This window comes from Podarcis cretensis (assembly GCF_951804945.1).
Source record: "Podarcis cretensis genome assembly, chromosome: 1".
Lineage (NCBI taxonomy): Eukaryota > Metazoa > Chordata > Lepidosauria > Squamata > Lacertidae > Podarcis > Podarcis cretensis.
This window is the reverse complement of record NC_137170.1, coordinates 133223461-133242873: the sequence shown is the minus strand read 5'-3', so window position 1 is coordinate 133242873 and position 19413 is coordinate 133223461. Positions and strand designations below refer to the sequence as shown.

The following is a 19413-nucleotide window of genomic DNA, read 5'->3' as shown; positions in this document are numbered from 1 at the left end:
GGAGGAGGCGGATCATCGCCCACGTCAATCAAGGAGGGAAATCAACGGTTGGTTCGCCTCGTTTGTTTTCAATCGACGGCGTAACTTGCGTGCGGGCCGCGGGACGTCGGCGGCGTCCTCTCCGAATGTTGCCGAGCGCGTCGCGGAAATCGCCGAGGGCCCGCCGCCATCTTAAGTGCTGAGGAGAGCGCTTCTGAGGAGGCAGCGGCGGAGGAGGCGTCCTGGGTCGTTAAGGCCGGACCGGGTTACCGCCCGCCCGACCCACCGGGCCAAGGAGGAGGAGGTAACGGGAGGAAGGTCGGGGCGCGGCGGGCAAAAGGGCTTCCGCGGTGCTTTCCGTCCCGTTTCCCGGACCGAAGGGAGGCGCGTAGGTAGGCCGCTGTCCGCTTCGCCTTCGCGGCGCCCTTGAGCGGGTCGTCGGGCTGCCTGCGCCCCCTCGGCGCCCGCGGCCGAGACTCCCCTTGCCGGCTTCCTCCCTCGTCGCGTCGCCCCGTGTGGGAATAGAAGACGGTCCCTCGGGAAAGAGCAGGCAGGTGTCCCGTCGCCCTCGGGGGCGCCCAAAGGTCACCTTTCGTGAGCTGGCAGAGGGTGCGGAGAGGGAGGGGGCCGCAAGCAGGAGCCCCCGGGCATCGAGATGCAGCGGCAGAAAGAAGCGAATGTGAGGGCGCCTGGCTGCTTCACCAGGCAGGTGGCTGGTTCGAGCCCACCCAGGGATGGGGGGGGGCAGGATGATTATTTTGCAGTGGGTTGGGCTAGATGACTCCTGGGGACCCCTTTCAGCTCTGTTGTTGTCGTTTAGTCGTGTCCGACTCTTCGTGACCCCCTGGACCAGAGCACGCCAGGCACTCCTGTCTTCCACTGCCTCCCACAGTTTGGTCAAACTCATGCTGCTAGCTTCGAGAACACTGTCCCACCATCTCGTCCTCTGCCGTCCCCTTCTCCTTGTGCCCTCCATCTTTCCCAGCATCAGGGTCTTTTCCAGGGAGTCTTCTCTTCTCATGAGGTGGCCAAAGTATTGCAGCCTCAGCTTCAGGATCTGTCCTTCCAGTGAGCACTCAGGGCTGATTTCCTTAAGAATGGAGAGGTTTGATCTTCTTGCAGTCCGTGGGACTCTCAAGAGTCTCCTCCAGCACCAGAATTCAAAAGCATCAATTCTTTGGCGATCAGCCTTCTTTATGGTCCAGCTCTCACTTCCATACATTACTACTGGGAAAACCATGGCTTTAACTATACGGACCTTTGTTGGCAAGGTGATGTCTCTGCCTTTTAAGATGCTGTCTAGGTTTGTCATTGCTTTTCTCCCAAGAAGCAGACGTCTTTTAATTTCGTGGCTGCTGTCACCATCTGCCGTGATTATGGAGCCCAAGAAAGTAAAATCTCTCACTGCCTCCATTTCTTCCCCTTCTATTTGCCAGGAGGTGATGGGACCAGTGGGCATGATCTTAGTTTTTTTGATGTTGAGCTTCAGACCATATTTTGCGCTCTTCTTTCACCCTCATTAAAAGCTTCTTTAATTCCTCCTCACTTTCTGCCATCAAGGTTGTGTTTTCTGCATATCTGAGGTTGTTGATATTTCTTCCGGCAATCTTCCCATCCCACCCATTCAACTTTCCAATTGATTGGCATGCATAACATGGAAAAAAGAACAAGAAAGGGAAAGGGCCAGATGGCTAATATGGCACAGAGGAGAGAATCTGGGTTCAATAAGGCATTTACAGATTGGAGAACTGGGCCTAAAAAAAGGTTCTGCCCTCAAGAAGGAATAACCAGATGCAGCAGTATAAGAATTGGGGGCGGGGGGGGGGGGACACGGGCAGCTGATTGCCAGTAGTACATTTGAAAAGTTTCTTGTGGGGGTCTTGGTGGACCGCAAAATTAACTTGAGTCAACAGTGTGATGTAGCAGCAAAAATAAAGGGATGCTGTTGTAGGCTGCATCTGCTTAAGCAGAGTGTTCCGATCAAGGGACGTCATAGCATTACTCTTTTCTCCCTTGGTCAGACCACAACAGGAGTACTGTGTCTAGTTCTGGGCACCACAGTTTAAGAAGAATTTAGTCACGCTGGAATGTGTGCAGAGGAGGGCTGCTCAAGGTTATGAAGGTCTGGAAACCAAGCCTTAGGAGGGAACAATTGAAGGAGTTGGGTCTGTTTAGGCTGGGAAAGAGGTGACAGAGGAGATACAATAGGGCTGTCACATGAAGGAAGCAATAAGCTTGTTTTCTGCTTCCGCAGAGGGTAGGACCCAAATCAATGGCTTCAGGCTTTAGCTGAGATTTCTGCATTCTGCATTGCAAGAGTAGATGACCCTTGGGAACCCTTCCAACCCTAAATTTCTATGAAAAGAGGCCCACCAAACCCACCTGTTTACAAGAACAGCAGCAGGTTCACAATGTGATCCTAGCCCTGCTTGCTTGCTTATGTTGTGATTTTATATGCTTTCCCAGCCCGTTTCCCCTTATGAAGACAGGATAAGAGCATTGCAGGGCATCACTTGACAGCAGTACTACATGTATAGACAGCACAACTACAAGCTACCTCCCTTTTTTATGTTACAGATTCAGTGGCAATGCTTATGGAACTATTTGAGACTCAAAATCTACCTCCTTAGGATTTTTGCCATTTACTCTGGTGTAGGTGGCGCTGTGGGTTAAAGCCTCAGCGCCTAGGACTTGCCGATCGAAAGGTCGGCGGTTCGAATCCCTGCGGCGGGGTGCGCTCCCGCTGCTCGGTCCCAGCGCCTGCCAACCTAGCAGTTCGAAAGCACCTCCGGGTGCAAGTAGATAAATAGGGACCGCTTACCAGCGGGAAGGTAAACGCCGTTTCCGTGTGAGCCTCTGGCTCTGGCCAGAGCAGCGATGTCACGCTGGCCACGTGACCCGGAAGTGTCTCCGGACAGCACTGGCCCCTGGCCTCTTAAGTGAGATGGGCGCACAACCCCAGAGTCTGTCAAGACTGGCCAGTACGGGCAGGGGTACCTTTACCTTTACCTTTACCTAATTGTCACCATATTCTGCCCCGGGGGAGTGTCCACAGTAATTCTAGCATCTTTCTTATGATCCTTCTCTGTGTTAGTGTGCAGATTTAGGGACTGAGTGCAAAGGAGCTCCTGCACTTTTAAGAGCTGTGAAGAAGTCTCTTCAATAGGTGCGGCGACAACCTACACATGCATGGGTGACCATATCTGCAAGTGTTCATATGCTTGGGTGTCAGAAATGTTGGGTTATAAATTTAAACTATTTTTCATTCATTTTAAATTTAACAAGCTCTTGTTTGAACCTTGTTTTAAACTTTAATTTTAATGTCTTATCACCAGCACCCTATTTCCAGCACCATGTTGCGACTCCCTGCTGTCCACAAGGCCTTAGCTGGTGCCACTCAGATTACTAAAGGATGTGGTAAGTTGCCTTTATATCCAGTCCATTTATATAGTAACTCTTTCCAGTTTTTGTTGTAATTTTCATTATAGACTCGGTAATTCACAGATAATTCAGATGTCTGAAGTTTAATTATGGACTTAGAATGAAGACAAATTCCGTTTTGGGGAAGGAGAATCCATTCTGTTTAATTTGTAAGGCTTTTTTGAAGTCTTAACGAAGTTCATACAAACTTGCTGGCTTTTTACTGAATTCTAAAAAAAGCTGTCTGCACTGTACTGTATTTTTTTAAAAGATTTCTATCAAAGTCATTTAGAGAAGTAAAGGCTATAATGAATTGTCATAAAAATAACACACCAACAGGAATCCTTTTTAAAAAAATACCTGAAATTTAAAAAAGTATGTCATGTTTTTAGACACACCTCCTTTTAGAGAAAATACTTCATTTTAATGCTTGGAAGCAGCTTCTTGCTGTATATGAATGTAATGTATCCCCCACGTCCCCCTGGCAAGGAAGGAATCAAGTTTGTTTTGGATTGACTGCAATTTAGCATATCAGTCAGACCCTAAACTGTGACTAATCTTAACAATGGTTGGTTCAAATAAGCAGGCTTTAAAAAGTATGAATTGATGTTGGCATATTACAACTAACCATTAAGATTAATCCAATTTGTCCAGGTTGAGATTATATGGCAAGCTCCAGTTAATCCTAAAAGGAAATAAAAACTGAACTCTCATCACAGTGGGGGAGCGCAGAAACCTAGGACCTGCTGTGGCTCATTCTTGTAATGGTAAATTATGGTCTGAACAATCCGTGGTATAAAACACACTGTGCAGATAATGCCATCCTAGGGAATTAAATGTTTTTTCCTCTATTTTTGTAAGGTCAGTTGATAGGTTAAAATTAATAAAATATTATATTCCAGCACCTAAATGACTGACAACTTAAATTCATATTATGCTTTGGGGGTTTTGGCAGGACAGGCTCCTCTCAACTCTCACATGATCAGCATGTGTGCTGAAAGGGGGCGGGGCAGGAGAGGAGGGATGGGATTTGCGTGTGCAACAACAGAACTCCTTGTGTAAGCGGGGATTCCCCCGTATGAGCTTGTGTGCCCTGTTTGTCCTTTCAGCAAGTTACTAGTGAATGAATCCAAAATACAGTGGTGCCTCACAAGACAAAATTAATCCGTTCCGTGAGGCTCTTCGTATAGCGGTTTTTTCGTCTTGCGAAGCATCCCTCTTAGCGGCTTAGCGCTATTAGCGGTTTAGCGGCTTTTAGCGGATCAGCTGATAAGCGGCTTAGGAAAAGGGGGGGGGAGGGAAAAAACCCTGCAGGAACTCGCAAGACATTTTCGTCTTGCGAAGCAAGCCCATAGCGAAATTCGTTTTGCGAAGCGCCTCCAAAACGGAAAACCCTTTCGTCTAGCGGGTTTTCCCTCTTGCGAGGCGTTCGTCTTGCGGGGCACCACTGTACTTAATCTGACTTCTGAGCAATAAATGATCACATTTTCCATATTTTATTCTTTTGTCTTTCAGTGCGTGCAACGGCAACAGCAGCCAGCAACCTGATAGAGGTTTTCGTTGATGGGAATTCTGTATTAGTACCTCCAGGAACCACAGTACTTCAGGTAGAATAAATTTGTATACACTGTCTCTTTCTATTCGCATTCTGTTCACATCCCCTCCAGTACCTGCTGTAATATCTCTTTAAAGCACATTGGACCTTGCTTCTCATGGCTCCATTCCTTTATAGCATTGCAAACCAACTACAAAGAAAAATAAGAACAGTGGTACCTCAGTTTTCGAACGTCTCTGTTGATGAACATTTCGGTTTTCAAATGCCTCGGAAGTCGAACATGCTACATGGCTTCCGTATTGAGTTTTCAGTTTTCGAACGATTCAGAACTCGAACGGACTTCTGGCACGGATTACATTCAAAAACAGAGGTACCACTGTACTTGGATAAAAATAATAGCTTTTTTTTTTATAAATGAGAGACTGGCAGTGCTTTCCTAACATATCTACTTGGAAGTAAGACCGGTTGTGTTTTAATTGTAACCTGCCTTGGGACCTTAAGGTTAAGGGAAGGGTAATAATAATGATAATGAATGATGAGTTCAATGGGACTTTCTCCTAGGTAAATGCTTATAGACTTGCAGCCTGAGTCATATTTGTATGGAACATGCTAAAAAGTTCCTAACATGTACATTGACACTTTTTCTCTTGTGTTTTGTCTTTTCCGTAGGCCTGTGAAAAGGTTGGAATGCAGATCCCTCGATTTTGCTATCATGACAGATTGTCAGTGGCTGGAAATTGTAGGATGTGTCTCGTGGAGATAGAGAAAGCTCCCAAGGTTGCTAATACTTTTATCTTTCATAAATTGTTGTGTTGTAGAAGTGTAAAGAGCCAACAGGAGAGTTAATGGCAAGTGTAATGCGCTTAGCAGAACAGCTAATGACAACCTTGCTGGCATCTAAATTACAAGTTGCAATATGTCTACTGCTAGCAGTTGCTTTTTGACATTATTGTGAATGTTGTGTTCACCTACATAAAGCTGGTGGCATAGTGTGTTTGTGCACGTGCACCACACCCCATAGTCCAATTTGACTGGACTTAACCATCCAGGGGTCCTTTACCATTTTACACACATTTATTTTCATATTTGTAGGCATCCTATCAAACACATTGATGATAGCGGAGCATCAGCTTTTGGTTTCCATTGAGAAAACAGGGGAGTTAAGCTGTTGGCAGTTAGGGCATTCAGTAGCATATAGTGCTGGCATGCGCACATGTGTTTTTACCCACTTCAGAGTGGCAACATGCTGCACCCAACCCACCAAACAATGTAATTCCTATACTGTGACTTATACCATTTTTCCAGAGCTTGAGAACCCTATAGGCTTGCAGCTCTACCTACCTTGTGTGTTATGTCTGGTGCCTGAGAATTTAATCTCTCAGCACTTAGTGATGAAAAAATACAGGCAAGCAGCTGGACTAGAACATTTAAGGTTAATATGTTCTTTACTTGACAGTCTCTTGCAAGCCTTTCCTTGTTCCGGCAGTCCATGTGATTGGCAAAAACTTCTAAATATTTCTATGGAATACGTTCATAAATGCTTGCAGTGTTTACATGTCCACCCCTTGGAGGAAGGGATAGCTGATAGTCAGGTGTTTCTGGGGAAGACCAGAAGGAGAGCATGAAAGATAGCTCAGTCAGTAGAGCATCAGACTCTGAATGTCAATGTTGTGGGTTTGAGCCCCACGTTGGGCAAAAGATTCTTGCATTGCAGGGGACTGAACTAAATGCTCCTCATGGTCCCTTCCAACTCTGAAATTCTATGATTCCATGATAAGGCAATTGTCATCTCATGCTGTTACCCTCCACCTTCCCCCATAACTGTTATTCAGTAGTAAATTTCATCTTAAAATGGAGGTTCCGTGGAATCATAATGGCTGTTAGCTTCTGATAAATCCTACTGACCATGAATTGAGTCAGATTTTAAAGCCCTCTAAGCTGCTGGCCGTGACTACATTTATTTATGTATTACGTGAATGTTACTTCCTTATTTTTGCTTTGATCTTAAGCCTTGGTGTTGATTTTTATCTGTAAGTTTATTATGAAACTAAGGCAAACAGTTGAGGCATTTAATTGATAATACCCTGCCACTATGTGAGCATCCATGTATACAAATTTGTTATTGATGTAGCTTTCTTATGCGTTTGTAGCCAGTAGCTGCTTGTGCCATGCCAGTAATGAAGGGTTGGAACATTCTGACAAATTCTGAGAAGTCTAGGAAAGCAAGGTAAGCTCCATCCGATTGTGTGCAAATTGCAATGTATGCTACTCAGAACTGAGATCAGTGTGACTTATTGCCAAGTAAGTGTGCAGCAGGGTGCATCTTTAGTCTTCAACGTTATAACAGTAAGCTGGGCATGTTTTGTTTTTTTTAAGACTCATTTTTAACAGAAATGTTAGTGCTTGAACACACTTTCAAAGGAGGACATAATTATTAATAGTGTGCTGTATTAAAATAAATCAATTCATGTATTACTAGTCTATAAAGTGTTTTTGCATACATTAAATGCTAAATAAATATGGTGGTTTCTCTTTTACTGACCTCCAACAGAGAAGGCGTAATGGAGTTCTTGTTGGCAAACCATCCACTGGACTGCCCCATCTGTGATCAGGGAGGGGAATGTGACCTTCAGGTATAGCGTCTTGGATTTTTAAAATGGCCTTTGGGGTAAAACTTTGCTTCTCAGTCACCTATGTTCATTTATTTGGGTTTATTTGTCTTTAGGACCAGTCAATGATGTTTGGCAGTGATAGGAGCAGATTCCTAGAAGGCAAACGTGCAGTGGAAGACAAGAACCTCGGCCCACTAGTGAAAACTATCATGACCCGGTGCATACAATGTACTCGATGCATTAGGTAACTGCTACCCTGTTTTGTACACAAACAGCGTGTATGCATAGTTATCGGGACATTCATCAGCCCGTTGCTTGTGTTCAGTTGCTTATGAAAGATCATTCTTTAGTTCTATTCCACTGCTGAATTATCTCTGGAAGCACCGGAGTCCACACATTTTTCACATGAGCAGCTGACTATTGCATAATGTAAAATCAGGTGGGCACAAACAAGGATCTGGAATAAAAATGCACTTGTGTGAAAATCTGTCATTTTAGCTTTGTGTTGGGTCACTTGTTAGAAATAGGATACCTGGCTGCTGTAACAAAGTGCGCTATGGAGTGCTCCCTGTTTGGATTCCAGACACTTCATTTCCTCTTCTCTACCCCACCCCCGCAGTGCTCTGTTTTATCTCCCGGTAGTCAGTTACCCACTTAGCATGCTCAGCCTTCATTGGGTTGTTGTAGAGGAACAGGAGTTTTGCAACAAAATGCCTGAACTGTTTCTGGATGCACCACAAGGCTAAGATAAATTAATGTAGAGAGATTCTAATGTGGTACAGTGACTTACACTTAACGGAAACTTAGTAGACTTCATAGTTCCTTTTAATACTTTCCCTGAATCTGTGAGTTGAGGCAGGTCAGATAGCTAGGCGTGGGTGGTTCTTGCATTATAATAAACGCTTTACAGGGGCTAGAGCTGCAGAAAATTACTTGTACATGTGAGGCTAGAAATGCTTTTCATTCATCTGAACAATTGCTAGTTCAGAAGTGCTCAGTTATAAATCCTTCTTTTTGATTGTTTCTTTAAAAGAATTTTTTTCTTGCAAAGACAAACTGACATTTCATGTATTTCTGTGTTTTGTTTTTGCTTTCATTTGTCAGGTTTGCAAGTGAGATTGCAGGAGTTGATGATCTAGGAACCACAGGAAGAGGAAACGAGATGCAAGTTGGCACTTACATTGAGAAAATGTTCATGTCAGAGTTATCCGGCAATGTGATTGATATCTGCCCAGTAGGTGCCCTTACCTCCAAGCCGTATGCTTTTACATCTCGACCCTGGGAGACAAGGCATGTGTCTTTACTGGCACTTGAAGTGTCACTTTAAATATAATTCTTTTATTGTGCTATATGTTAAGTGTCAAATATTCAGATTAATTCAGACATGGGCATGTAGCTTTTCCCCATGGCTTTTGGACTGTATTTGTAACCTTGAACCTTTTGAAGGTCGTAAGAATCCTAATAATACAAAAGCTAATATAAATAAAATTTATCATGGTTCAGGAATGTGTCCATAGAGCACATTCATTGGTAGTGTGTTCTACAGCAACATCTGTTGACCTGGGGTAACTTGCCCATAATAAGCATTTCCACCGATTTTGGAAAATTCTGGTCTCTTTCAGAACCATGTAGCTTCTGCTTCATGTCAGGTGGTGGCACCAGCAACAGTGCTCTGTTACTCCAGTTCAGCCATTCTTGAAGCAAAATTGCTTGCCACAGGGAACCAGGCAGTGGGTCATGCCTGCCTGCCCTGTGGAACGTCCACCCATCAGATGTCAAATAGATAAATAATTATACAACCTTTCGTAGATGTCTGAAGGCAGCCCTGTATCATGACACTTAATGCCTGATGTTCTGTTGTGTTGTTTCTGTACATGATGTTGGAAGCCACCCAGAGTGACTGGGACAACCCAGTCAGATGGGTGGGGTACAAAAAATTGCTGCTGCTGCTGCTGGCATAGGCTGTTCAGGATGCAGAACTGAGAAAGGAAGGGTGAGGAAAGAATGGTAGTAATGAGATAGGCAGTAGTCCTTTACAGGCTGAATTTACAGTGGTGCCCCGCAAGACGAACGCCTCGCAAGGCGGAAAACCCGCTAGATGAAAGGGTTTTCCGTTTTGGAGGCGCTTCGCAAAACGAATTTCCCCATGGGCTTGCTTTGCAAGACAAAAATGTCTTGCGAGTTCCTGCGGGTTTCCCCCCCTTTCCCCCCCTTTTCCTAAGCCGTTAAGCCGCTTATCAGCTGATCCGCTGATAAACCACTTAACAGCTGATCGCTAAAAGCCGCTAAACCGCTAATAGCGCTAATCCGCTAAGCTGTCAATGGGCTTGCTTTGCAAGACGAAAAAACCGCTATACGAAGAGCCTCACGGAACGGATTAATTTCGTCTTGCGAGGCACCACTGTATATTAAGTGCTGGTAGTTGCTGACTTCTGATTTGCAATATATTATGGGAGGTTAGTCATACTTGTCGTCCATGATTAGAGTTGTTAGAAGCTTGGGAGCATTTGGGAATGTTTAGTGCGAGATCTGTTTTCCAGATAACAGCATCCTGAAGTCTTGCAATTGAAGGACTCTGTTCTTTTCGCTTAGGAAGACAGAATCCATTGATGTTCTTGATGCAGTAGGGAGTAACATTGTGGTAAGCACTCGAACTGGAGAAGTGATGAGGATTTTGCCAAGACTACATGAAGATATCAATGAGGAATGGATATCCGATAAAACAAGGTATGCTTTATCATGTATATAAAACATGATATTCTCAGAAGAGAATTTTAGTACAAAAATATAGTTACAACACTTTCTTCATTCGATGTTTGAAGATTTAGGAACAGTTCAAGAACTACTTGCAAATGGATGTTGATCATCTTCTGTTGCAGCACCAAAAAAAATATTAAAAAAATCACTGCTATCTCTGGAATTTTTTTGGGCTTAGCTGTGCATATTCTTCAATAGGATTATGCCTAATATGTTTGTATTTTTCCAATTTTAAAATTGTAGATTTTAAAAACTTTCTTTGGCCATTTCCACTTAAGAAGGTCTGGTTATGAACAAAACACTTAAGTATATGTGCCATAGAAAATGACAAAGTAATTCAAACTTTCTGAAAAGGTGGTATGCTGATACGTCTCAGTTAATGAAGTAGCTGCTGATAGCTGAGTTGTTCCTTCAGCAGTTTCTTCATCATTATCTTGATCTTCACTCCAGATTTGCTTATGATGGTTTGAAACGTCAGCGTCTTATTGAGCCAATGATAAAGAATGAAGAAGGGCTGTTCACTTACGTGTCTTGGGAAGAGGCCTTGAGCCGTGTGGCAGGAGTGGTAAGAAAATATTGTTTCTTACAGTGTACTCTTGACCATAGCTAAGGTGCTTGACCGACTGCTTTCACAGTAGTACTGAACCTAATGAAATCATTACTAATGACTACACTGCAATCATTAACTAAAGTTCTTATAATTTGGGGGAGTGAAATTTGAACTTAAGTCATGCTTTCTTCACTTTAGAATTCGGGTTAATTGCATTACACATCTTGTAATTTTAAGGTGTAGCTCAGGAACTTGTTTTGCATTGTGAACTCTGAAGAGCCATATTATATATTGAATGCCATCTTTACATATCAGGATAGTTTTGCTTCCTCCTCTGCAATCTTGTGAATATTTAAAAGAATAAGCAATGTGTCCCACCTGCTTTTTTTTGTGGGGGGGGGGTAGAGGAAATTGGCTTACCATTCTCTATTTTTCTAGTTGTCAAAGATGAAAGCTTTTCCACTATTGGTTTTTTTTTTTTTACAAAACATACCAAATTTGCTGCTAAAATTTTAATAATAATAATAAAATAATAATAATAATAATAATAATAATAATAATAATAATAATAATAAATTTTATATATATCCCGCCCTCCCCAGCCGAAGCCGGGCTCAGGGCGGCTAACAACACTAAAACAGTATGACATTATAAAACATTATAAAAATGAATTAAAATCAAAATTGATGGCAACCATAAACTAAAGTTTTGTTTCCTCATTTGCAGCTTCAGGGGAGCCAAGGTAATGATATAGCTGCAATTGCAGGAGGACTTGTGGATGCAGAAGCACTTGTATCTCTTAAAGACTTGCTGAATAGAGTAAACTCTGACAACTTGTGTACTGAAGAGATCTTCCCTACTGCAGGAGCTGGGTAAGTTAATGCTAACAGCTGTACTACTACTGGACTAAAAGCATCAGGGACAGCCCAAGTCATTTTCTGCTTGAGACTAGGACAAGATAGAGCCCAATATCATGTTCAGAAGCTGATTGGACAGGCAGTTGAATCTTGACATTGATAAGGCTGTGTCTTTTTGAGGGCAGCAGGCTAGCTTAGAGGGTACTGGCTGGGCTGTCCTCCTTGCTGCCACTGCCCAGCCTTTGCCATCTAAGGGGAATGCCTCATTCTGCTTAATGGTAGGGCTGGCCCTGAAAAGCATATCCTCAGATAATAATAATAATAATAATAATAATAATAATAATAATAAAATTACTTATACCTTACCCATCTGGATGGGTTTCCCCAGCCACTCAGGGTGGCTCCCAACAGAATTAAAAGCACAATAAAACATCAAACATTAAAAACTTCCATAAACAGGGCTGCCTTTGGATGTCAGATCAGCCTGTGAGTTGTCAATTTTGACATATCAGAACTGTATATATTAAGAGGACCACATAAGTTTTAGTAGAGGCAGGTATAAAGTAAGCACAGAGCCATTTTCACAGAAGAAAGTGAAAATGCTCATATCACCCTATTAGTTTATTTTAATGCACAGTGGAATCCAGGACCAGGATTTGGAATTATTATTTTGAGATCTAGTATTTTTATGAAATAAAAGTATTCTTAACAGAGGTATTAACAGAGTCCTTCCCATTGGAATACCCCAGTCATATTTTCCTTTTTTGTGTGTATTCTGTTACAGAACAGACCTGCGATCTAATTACTTGCTTAATACCAAGATTGCAGGAGTGGAGGAGGCAGATGTCTTGCTCCTGGTTGGTACCAACCCACGCTTTGAGGCACCTCTCTTCAACGCCAGAATCCGAAAGAGGTTTGTAGCTTCATGAAAGTAGCAGATGTTAAATGACTTGCTCCATGCAAATGAGAAACTGCATCTTGAAAGTGGAATATTGGGTCCTGCTATGTATGAACTTAAATTGGGAACTATTTAATTTGGACAGTGTCTTGATGGCTGTAGTTATATCACTTGCTGTGCATTGTGCTAATGCAACATACACATTAAGGGACTGTGACTGTTGTGGTTATTGTACTAAGAAAAAGGAGTACTTTCAGAATAAAAAAATGCAAGGGCTCCAAAACTGCATTTCATAAGATCATAGATCTTCAATTCATGTTAAGCAGTTCATACAATCTCCTTGCTAGAGTTGTCTTCATGCTGCCTAGCAAGCTGTCCCTGAAAATCTGGGAAATAGCACAACATTCTCTGATGCAATGCATCAGGAGGGAAGAAAGTCAATTGAATACATTTAAGGTGTTGCATCTGTTTTATGTCTTAAAAATTAGGGCTCTTACTCAGTGCTTTTTTCTAGAAAGATAGGTACCGGTACTCACCATGAAGTTGTTACAGCAAGGGCCACACTTTTTAACAACAACAACAAAAGAGGTGCCAGTACCTCGTACCCTTGAGAACCCCCTGAAAAAAAGCACTGCTGATACTGTCTTGGGTGCAGCCCATCTGTTAAGTTTCAGCAGCTTCTGTACAAGGAACTCTTGCAAGAATATATTGTGCAAAAATAAAATGACCATGCACTGATTTCTCTGCACATTATAAAACCTTAATAACATTTTTCGTGCTCCGTTTTCAGCTGGCTACACAATGAACTTAAAGTGGCTCTTGTGGGCAGCCAAGTTGACTTGACTTACACATATGATCACCTGGGAGATTCCCCACAGATACTCCTGGACATTGCTTCAGAAAAACACCCATTCAGCAAGGTACCATTTAAAAAATGCAGTGCTTTGGAGTGGTAGATTATAATCAAAGATTTTAGCAAGGTATTAAATTTTGTAAAATGGTGGTGATATTTAGTATTCATGTATGGGTTCATATTTAGTATGCTTTTGAGAGCAGCCTGGTAGAAGGCACTCCACACCATAGAGGCCACTTATTCCTCCAATGGAAATAAAGGACCCAGGACCACCCCCAAGCTTGGATACCTCTGGGGGAGCATGACCCCCAACTAGAACAGATTCCACCTCCCTCATCCAGATAGGGGAACTGCCTAGTAACAGCGCATTTGCAAATGATGCCACATACTTGTTAAAAGCTGTAGTTGGCCTTTTCATTCAGTATGTTAGCTCTGAGGTTAACATCCTGCTCTCTTGCAACTTCCACACAGGTCCTGAACCAGGCTAAAAAGCCAATGGTCGTGGTTGGCAGTGCAGCACTTCAGCGTGGTGATGGGGAAGCCATTCATTCAGCCATTTCCACCATTGCACAAAATGCAAGTACAAAAAGTGGAGCTGACCCCAGCTGGAAAGTCATGAACATTCTTCATAGGTTTGCTCAACACGTCTTTGTCCCTTTTTTACTGTCTTGTATGGTGAGGTTTAAAGGCTTCCTAGGTCAAAGCTATTGGTTTCATTCACCTGGCTCAAGTGTAAGATAGAGATCTACTGGGAAACAAGTGTCGCAAAATGGTTGCTTGTTTGTAGAACCAAGCATTTTGTTAACTTAATCTATAAAGGGGGTATTGTCCAGTAATGGGATTAGCAGGACATGCTCATATGCATTCAGAGCCAAATAGAAACTTATTTCAAAATTGAGCATGGAACACTAACTCTAGGTAAAAGCTCATTTTTGTGTGTGTACAGTATACATACATGTCCCAAAGTAGCCTCCTCCCACATTTCTCAGTGATTGTGTGTTTTCATGCATTGTTACAGAGTTTAGAAAGTGCTTCAAATAATTGGGCTTTGCCCTGGTAACTTTCAGCATGTTTTATAGCTGTGGATCTGAATGAATAACTTAGGATTTATACCTCCTGGATATTTTATTTTATCTGATTTTGAGAGAGGAATTTTAGATAATCGGGTGAAATTGTAATCTCTTCCTCGACAGGGTTGCAAGCCAGGTAGCTGCCCTTGACCTAGGCTACAAGCCAGGAGTGGATGCGATCCGGAAGAACCCTCCTAAAGTGTTGTACCTTCTAGGGGCTGATGCAGGCTGTGTTACTCGGCAAGATTTGCCTCAGAATTGCTTTATAATTTATCAGGGTAAGTAGCACCATTTGATCACAAATCAAGGGAGGAATTTAATGTTGCTCTATTTGGATCATTTCCTCATCACAAGCATTTCTGCTTTCCTGGTAAAATTATCTCCCCTCTCTGCCCCCGCCACTACTAGAATTAAAGTCCTTTAAGAGAAAAGAAAAAAAAAAAAACTCTCCACGACCTTAGTTGACAGGTTCTTTGCTTTAAATTATTTACAGAAAGGGGAGGCGGAGTTCCTGTTTGGACCTTCCCCGATCGTGCCGAATTTAAAAATATTCTTTTAAAAGATCCAATTTCCGTACTACTCATGGGTTGTTGTTTGAAATCTGAATGTCCACAAAAAGAAGTCAGCGCTCTCCGGCAACGGCTGTGCGGCTTCACTCCGCGAAAATAGCGATCGATTCAAGACACCGCGCCACTCACCCCACGTCACTTCGGAGCCCCCGAAAAGGGGTTTCCGTGTGAGTAGGGGGGCGCTCCTGGTGTGAGCCGAATCCCACGTTCCCAGGCTTCCTCCGCCTGGGATTTTTGGGGGGTCTCTGCCTTCGCCGCGGCAGCAAGACCCGATTTTAGCGGAGCGGGTTCCTCTGGATCAGAGGAATACCGCCATTGCCGATGGCGCTAACCCGGAAGTCCGAAATGTTTGCCTTTACACATACCTATTGCCTCAGGCTCACTATACCAGGCATCAAATAAGTGCTTACAAAATAAGCATCATTTCCGCAGCCCTCTGCCTTTCCCAATAACTTGAGAGATTTTTGTTTTATGTTAAAGCTGTACATTTTCTGTTCTGTTTCCTGATTTGAAGGCCAGAAGTAGCTGTTAAGTAGAAGTATACTTTGGCACAGAAGAAATGGAAAGTGTTGAATGCTGATTTGTGTTTTAAGGGGACTTTATCCCTAATAAATTAAACCTAATGTCAGTGTTTGCACTGTGCCCTCTATGATGACTAGAGTGGGTGTCTTGTTTTTGAGAGCCAGATTACTTCTTAAATTGGGAGAACTAAATTATTTTAAGCAACATAGAAACTTGGTGTAACCAGGAAAGAATCCTTACATGAATCCTATCAGCTAGCACAGTTAATTTGTCTAAACTGGTAGAATTCTTTATAGTTGCTTAAAATATAAGTTACCTTGAACAAATTAGTGAAGAGCTATTTAACCTGGAAGAAATGGTTTGATAATCCCAGCAGGTAAAATGATAAGCCTTTGATAATGGGGGAATTCTTGAGGGAATATCTGTAGGCTTTTATAATGTCCTGGCTAAGACATAACAAACCATGAACCAAAGCTGAATCAAAAGTGTGCAGTTTGTAACCCAAAGATAGAAAGAGCTAAAAGAGTACAAGATTAATAAGAGTACAAAATAAAAAGTATGTAGCAGTGCATGATGTAAAGTTAGGATACATGATGATATTGGAAGTACATCTGTTGGCACTGGGGAAGTTTCTGGTACCACAACTGAGAAAATGAAAACTGAGAACTTCATTTTGAAAACCTTTATACAGGCACTAAAGTATGGCTTTAATATATAAATACAAAGTATTAAAAGGTATTCTGTCTCTGTAAGGTGATGTCAGCAAGCATATCGCTTGAAAATAGTAGTTTGTATAACAATTTCTTCAAAGCTGTAGCTAGAGATAAAAACAGGATATCCAAGCAGAATACCGAAAAAGCAAACTTCAGCCAGTCAAAAGTAGAACTGAAGGAGACTAATCAAGCCAAGACAGCAGAAAAGAGAAATTAGCGAAGTTCTTGGAGTGCAATTTTCACCTAACTATTGAAACGTAATCTAGACTTTTATAGATACAGAAATTTAAACATACAGTACAGTCACACTGTGAAGTTTCCCATTCCTACTGACACTTTTACTGGATTCCATTTCAGGGCACCATGGTGACGTAGGCGCTCCTATGGCGGATGTTATTCTTCCAGGAGCAGCTTATACAGAAAAGGCTGCAACATACGTGAACACTGAAGGTAGAGCTCAACAAACCAGAGTAGCCGTAACACCACCTGGCATGGCAAGAGAAGACTGGAGAATAATTAGAGCAATCTCTGAGGTACTACAAGTGTAGCAGAAATGGACCTTTCCAGTAACAGTCTTTTTTATTATTATACTGCATTTATATACTGGCTTGGTTCTCATGTCATGTCACTACACACTTTAAAACAAGCTGTGGTTGAATATGAAGCAGCAGTATGCTGGTATATGTTGCTAAGAGGTTCCCGATTGATTCCTCTCCTGCTCCTGCTGGGAAACAAGTTAGTCTAACTTGTTGTGATGCCAGAACCCAGGCTTGTGTTTTCTCTCTCCCCAAGCAGCCAGAGACCAATAACCAAGATTGCTCTTAGCTTAATGCTTCTGGCTGGTTTGAGGAACACAATCATGCCTTTGTTCAGACGTCATGACAAACCAAACTCTGGCATGAGCACTCTGGCCTGGACATCCTATATTGATTTGCAAGCTCCACTGGACTGCAGTCTTCCGAAATGAATTGCTATGAAGTGCAAATATTAGAAATAGACCATTTATGTGAAATATCTTTTCTTGAATTAGGACTTCGGTTGAATCTGGCAAGTCCTGCTAAAAGTGTATGTGGACTGACTTTAAGACTCACCATTTGGAACTGCACAAATTCTAACAAACCTGGGTGGGATGCTAGGCATAAACAAATTTGCCAACCATTTCGCTTTCTCTTGTACTTGAGCCAATCAGAAATTCTACTTTCTAAATGGTTGCCCTATTTACCCTAATAATTACGGATTTTATCTTTTCTTAGCCCTACACAAGGTAGACTCATTGAACTTAATGGATGTGACTAACTGAGGTCCATTGATTTCAAGGGGGCATCCTACTCTGAATAACTAAGTTGGATACAATCCTGTACCTTTCAAGATGTATCCTTTTAAGCATGTTCATTGCAAAGGTAGTGTGTTTTCCAAGAAGGAACAAATCTGAACCCATTCTTAAGGTTCTTCCTCCCACTTTTCTCTTTCAGATAGCTGGCATGACCCTCCCATATGACACACTTGATCAAGTGAGGAGCAGATTAGAAGAAGTATCTCCTAACTTGGTCAGATATGATGATGTGGAGGAAGCAAACTACTTTAGCCAAGCAAATGAGCTGTCAAAGGTATGGGGTTCCACATTTATGCAGCGATAGCAAAATAAGTGTGTCTTGTGTCCTGCTGGAAAAGGTACCACAGGGCAAGTGAGAACAATTATTTTCATAAAGATGACTGCTTATTCTTTTTCAATGCAGGCAGTTAATCAGAAACTTCTTGGTGATCCTCTTATTCCACCCCAGATCACAGTTAAAGACTTCTATATGACAGGTAACAGCAGTACATGATCTCAATAGTGTGTCTTACTTAATACATGGATACATAATATTTCCCGTTTCTTCAGTTGAGAGGCATACCAATTTTGTTTCTGTGTAAAATACTTTAATTGCAGATACCATGTTCAGTGAACAACACTTGTAAGTCTTAAAACTTCTAGAGGTAATAGACATGTTTTTCTTTGCAGATCCCATTAGTAGAGCATCACAGACAATGGCTAAATGTGTTAAAGCTGTTACCGAAGGGGCCAAGGCTATTGAAGAACCCTCCATCTGCTAAGGAAATCCTAGAGTTACCAGTGTTGGATCAGGCATTCTTATGACTTTTCCCCAAAAATAATAATTTTGTGGTGGTCTATTTAGGTTTCCACTTTCTTTATGAATGCGGGTGAAAGTTTATTTAAAGCCAGCTGTCCAGTGTTCATTTGCTAATTATGTTCAGCACAGGTTAAATGTATTTAGACATACATATTATGTATACTGATTGTGTACAAACATGATGTAAAATTAAAGCAGTTTTACATATGTAATACTGTTTCTCTGCACTGTGTTTCTCCAGTAAGTTAAATATAAAATTCGCTCAAAGTACAGATGGCAAACTTTGGACAGAGGTGAAATCTAACACTTGCAATGTGAAACAATGTAGCAAGCATCTTGTTACCTTTTTTTTTTTGCAGAAACATTTAGTTAATGTGACATTGGTGGGTTTGTACAACTAACTCAGCAACAGGTTAAAGATTCCTTTAGAAGTACTCCCCCCTCCTTTCCAGTCCTATTTCATTTCAAAGGAAATTTAGACTTTACAGTTTGGGTACATCTTAAAACTTTGAAAATAAGGGAAAGCGATATAGGAGTTTTGTTTTACAATGGCTCAGAGCTGTATTATTTTAAAAGTACAGCAGAACAAGAGATGGCTTTTGACAGTGCAGCACAATCTTAATTCTATCCTAATATCCTTCAACTAACATGTTAGGCCTTTACCTAGTAGTTCGGACTCGTTCCATCTAAGCAAAAATAAGTCTTACACATTAAATAGCTTACTCATAAGGCACAATGGGAACGTGGCAAATCTAATATTATCTACTGTGGGTACTGCAGAAACTTATTTAAAATGCAAAAAGCAACTTATTTTAAATGGTCAGTTTTAGTCAACTTCAGCTTGCACAGGCATCTGTACACTGATCTATGTAATGCTGCTCTCTGGTTTAGCATTACATGTGAGCCAGACCGTAACCTGTCTGATT

At 42.0% G+C, this 19413-nt stretch overlaps 1 protein-coding gene across 4 annotated transcripts; it reads left to right on the top strand.

Moving 5' to 3' along the window:
- The first annotated feature begins 126 nt into the window (after positions 1-126).
- NDUFS1 (NADH:ubiquinone oxidoreductase core subunit S1) lies at positions 127-18699 on the top strand. 4 transcript variants are annotated; one of them, XM_079978321.1, is made up of 19 exons: positions 127-283; positions 3315-3396; positions 4915-5006; positions 5624-5731; positions 7105-7181; positions 7506-7587; positions 7680-7810; positions 8671-8856; positions 10159-10293; positions 10774-10888; positions 11600-11745; positions 12515-12643; positions 13419-13548; positions 13953-14113; positions 14675-14829; positions 16713-16888; positions 17828-17962; positions 18092-18164; positions 18358-18699. In XM_079978321.1, exons 2-19 carry the CDS (start codon positions 3333-3335, stop codon positions 18447-18449), a joined length of 2187 nt encoding a protein of 728 aa, XP_079834447.1. In that variant the 5' UTR covers positions 127-283; positions 3315-3332; the 3' UTR covers positions 18450-18699. The 4 variants fall into 4 exon arrangements, with proteins under 4 accessions (XP_079834447.1, XP_079834448.1, XP_079834446.1 ...); XM_079978322.1 differs by having other exon boundaries at positions 144-371; positions 8671-8860; positions 10163-10293; XM_079978320.1 differs by having other exon boundaries at positions 145-371.
- The last annotated feature ends 714 nt before the right edge of the window (positions 18700-19413 follow it).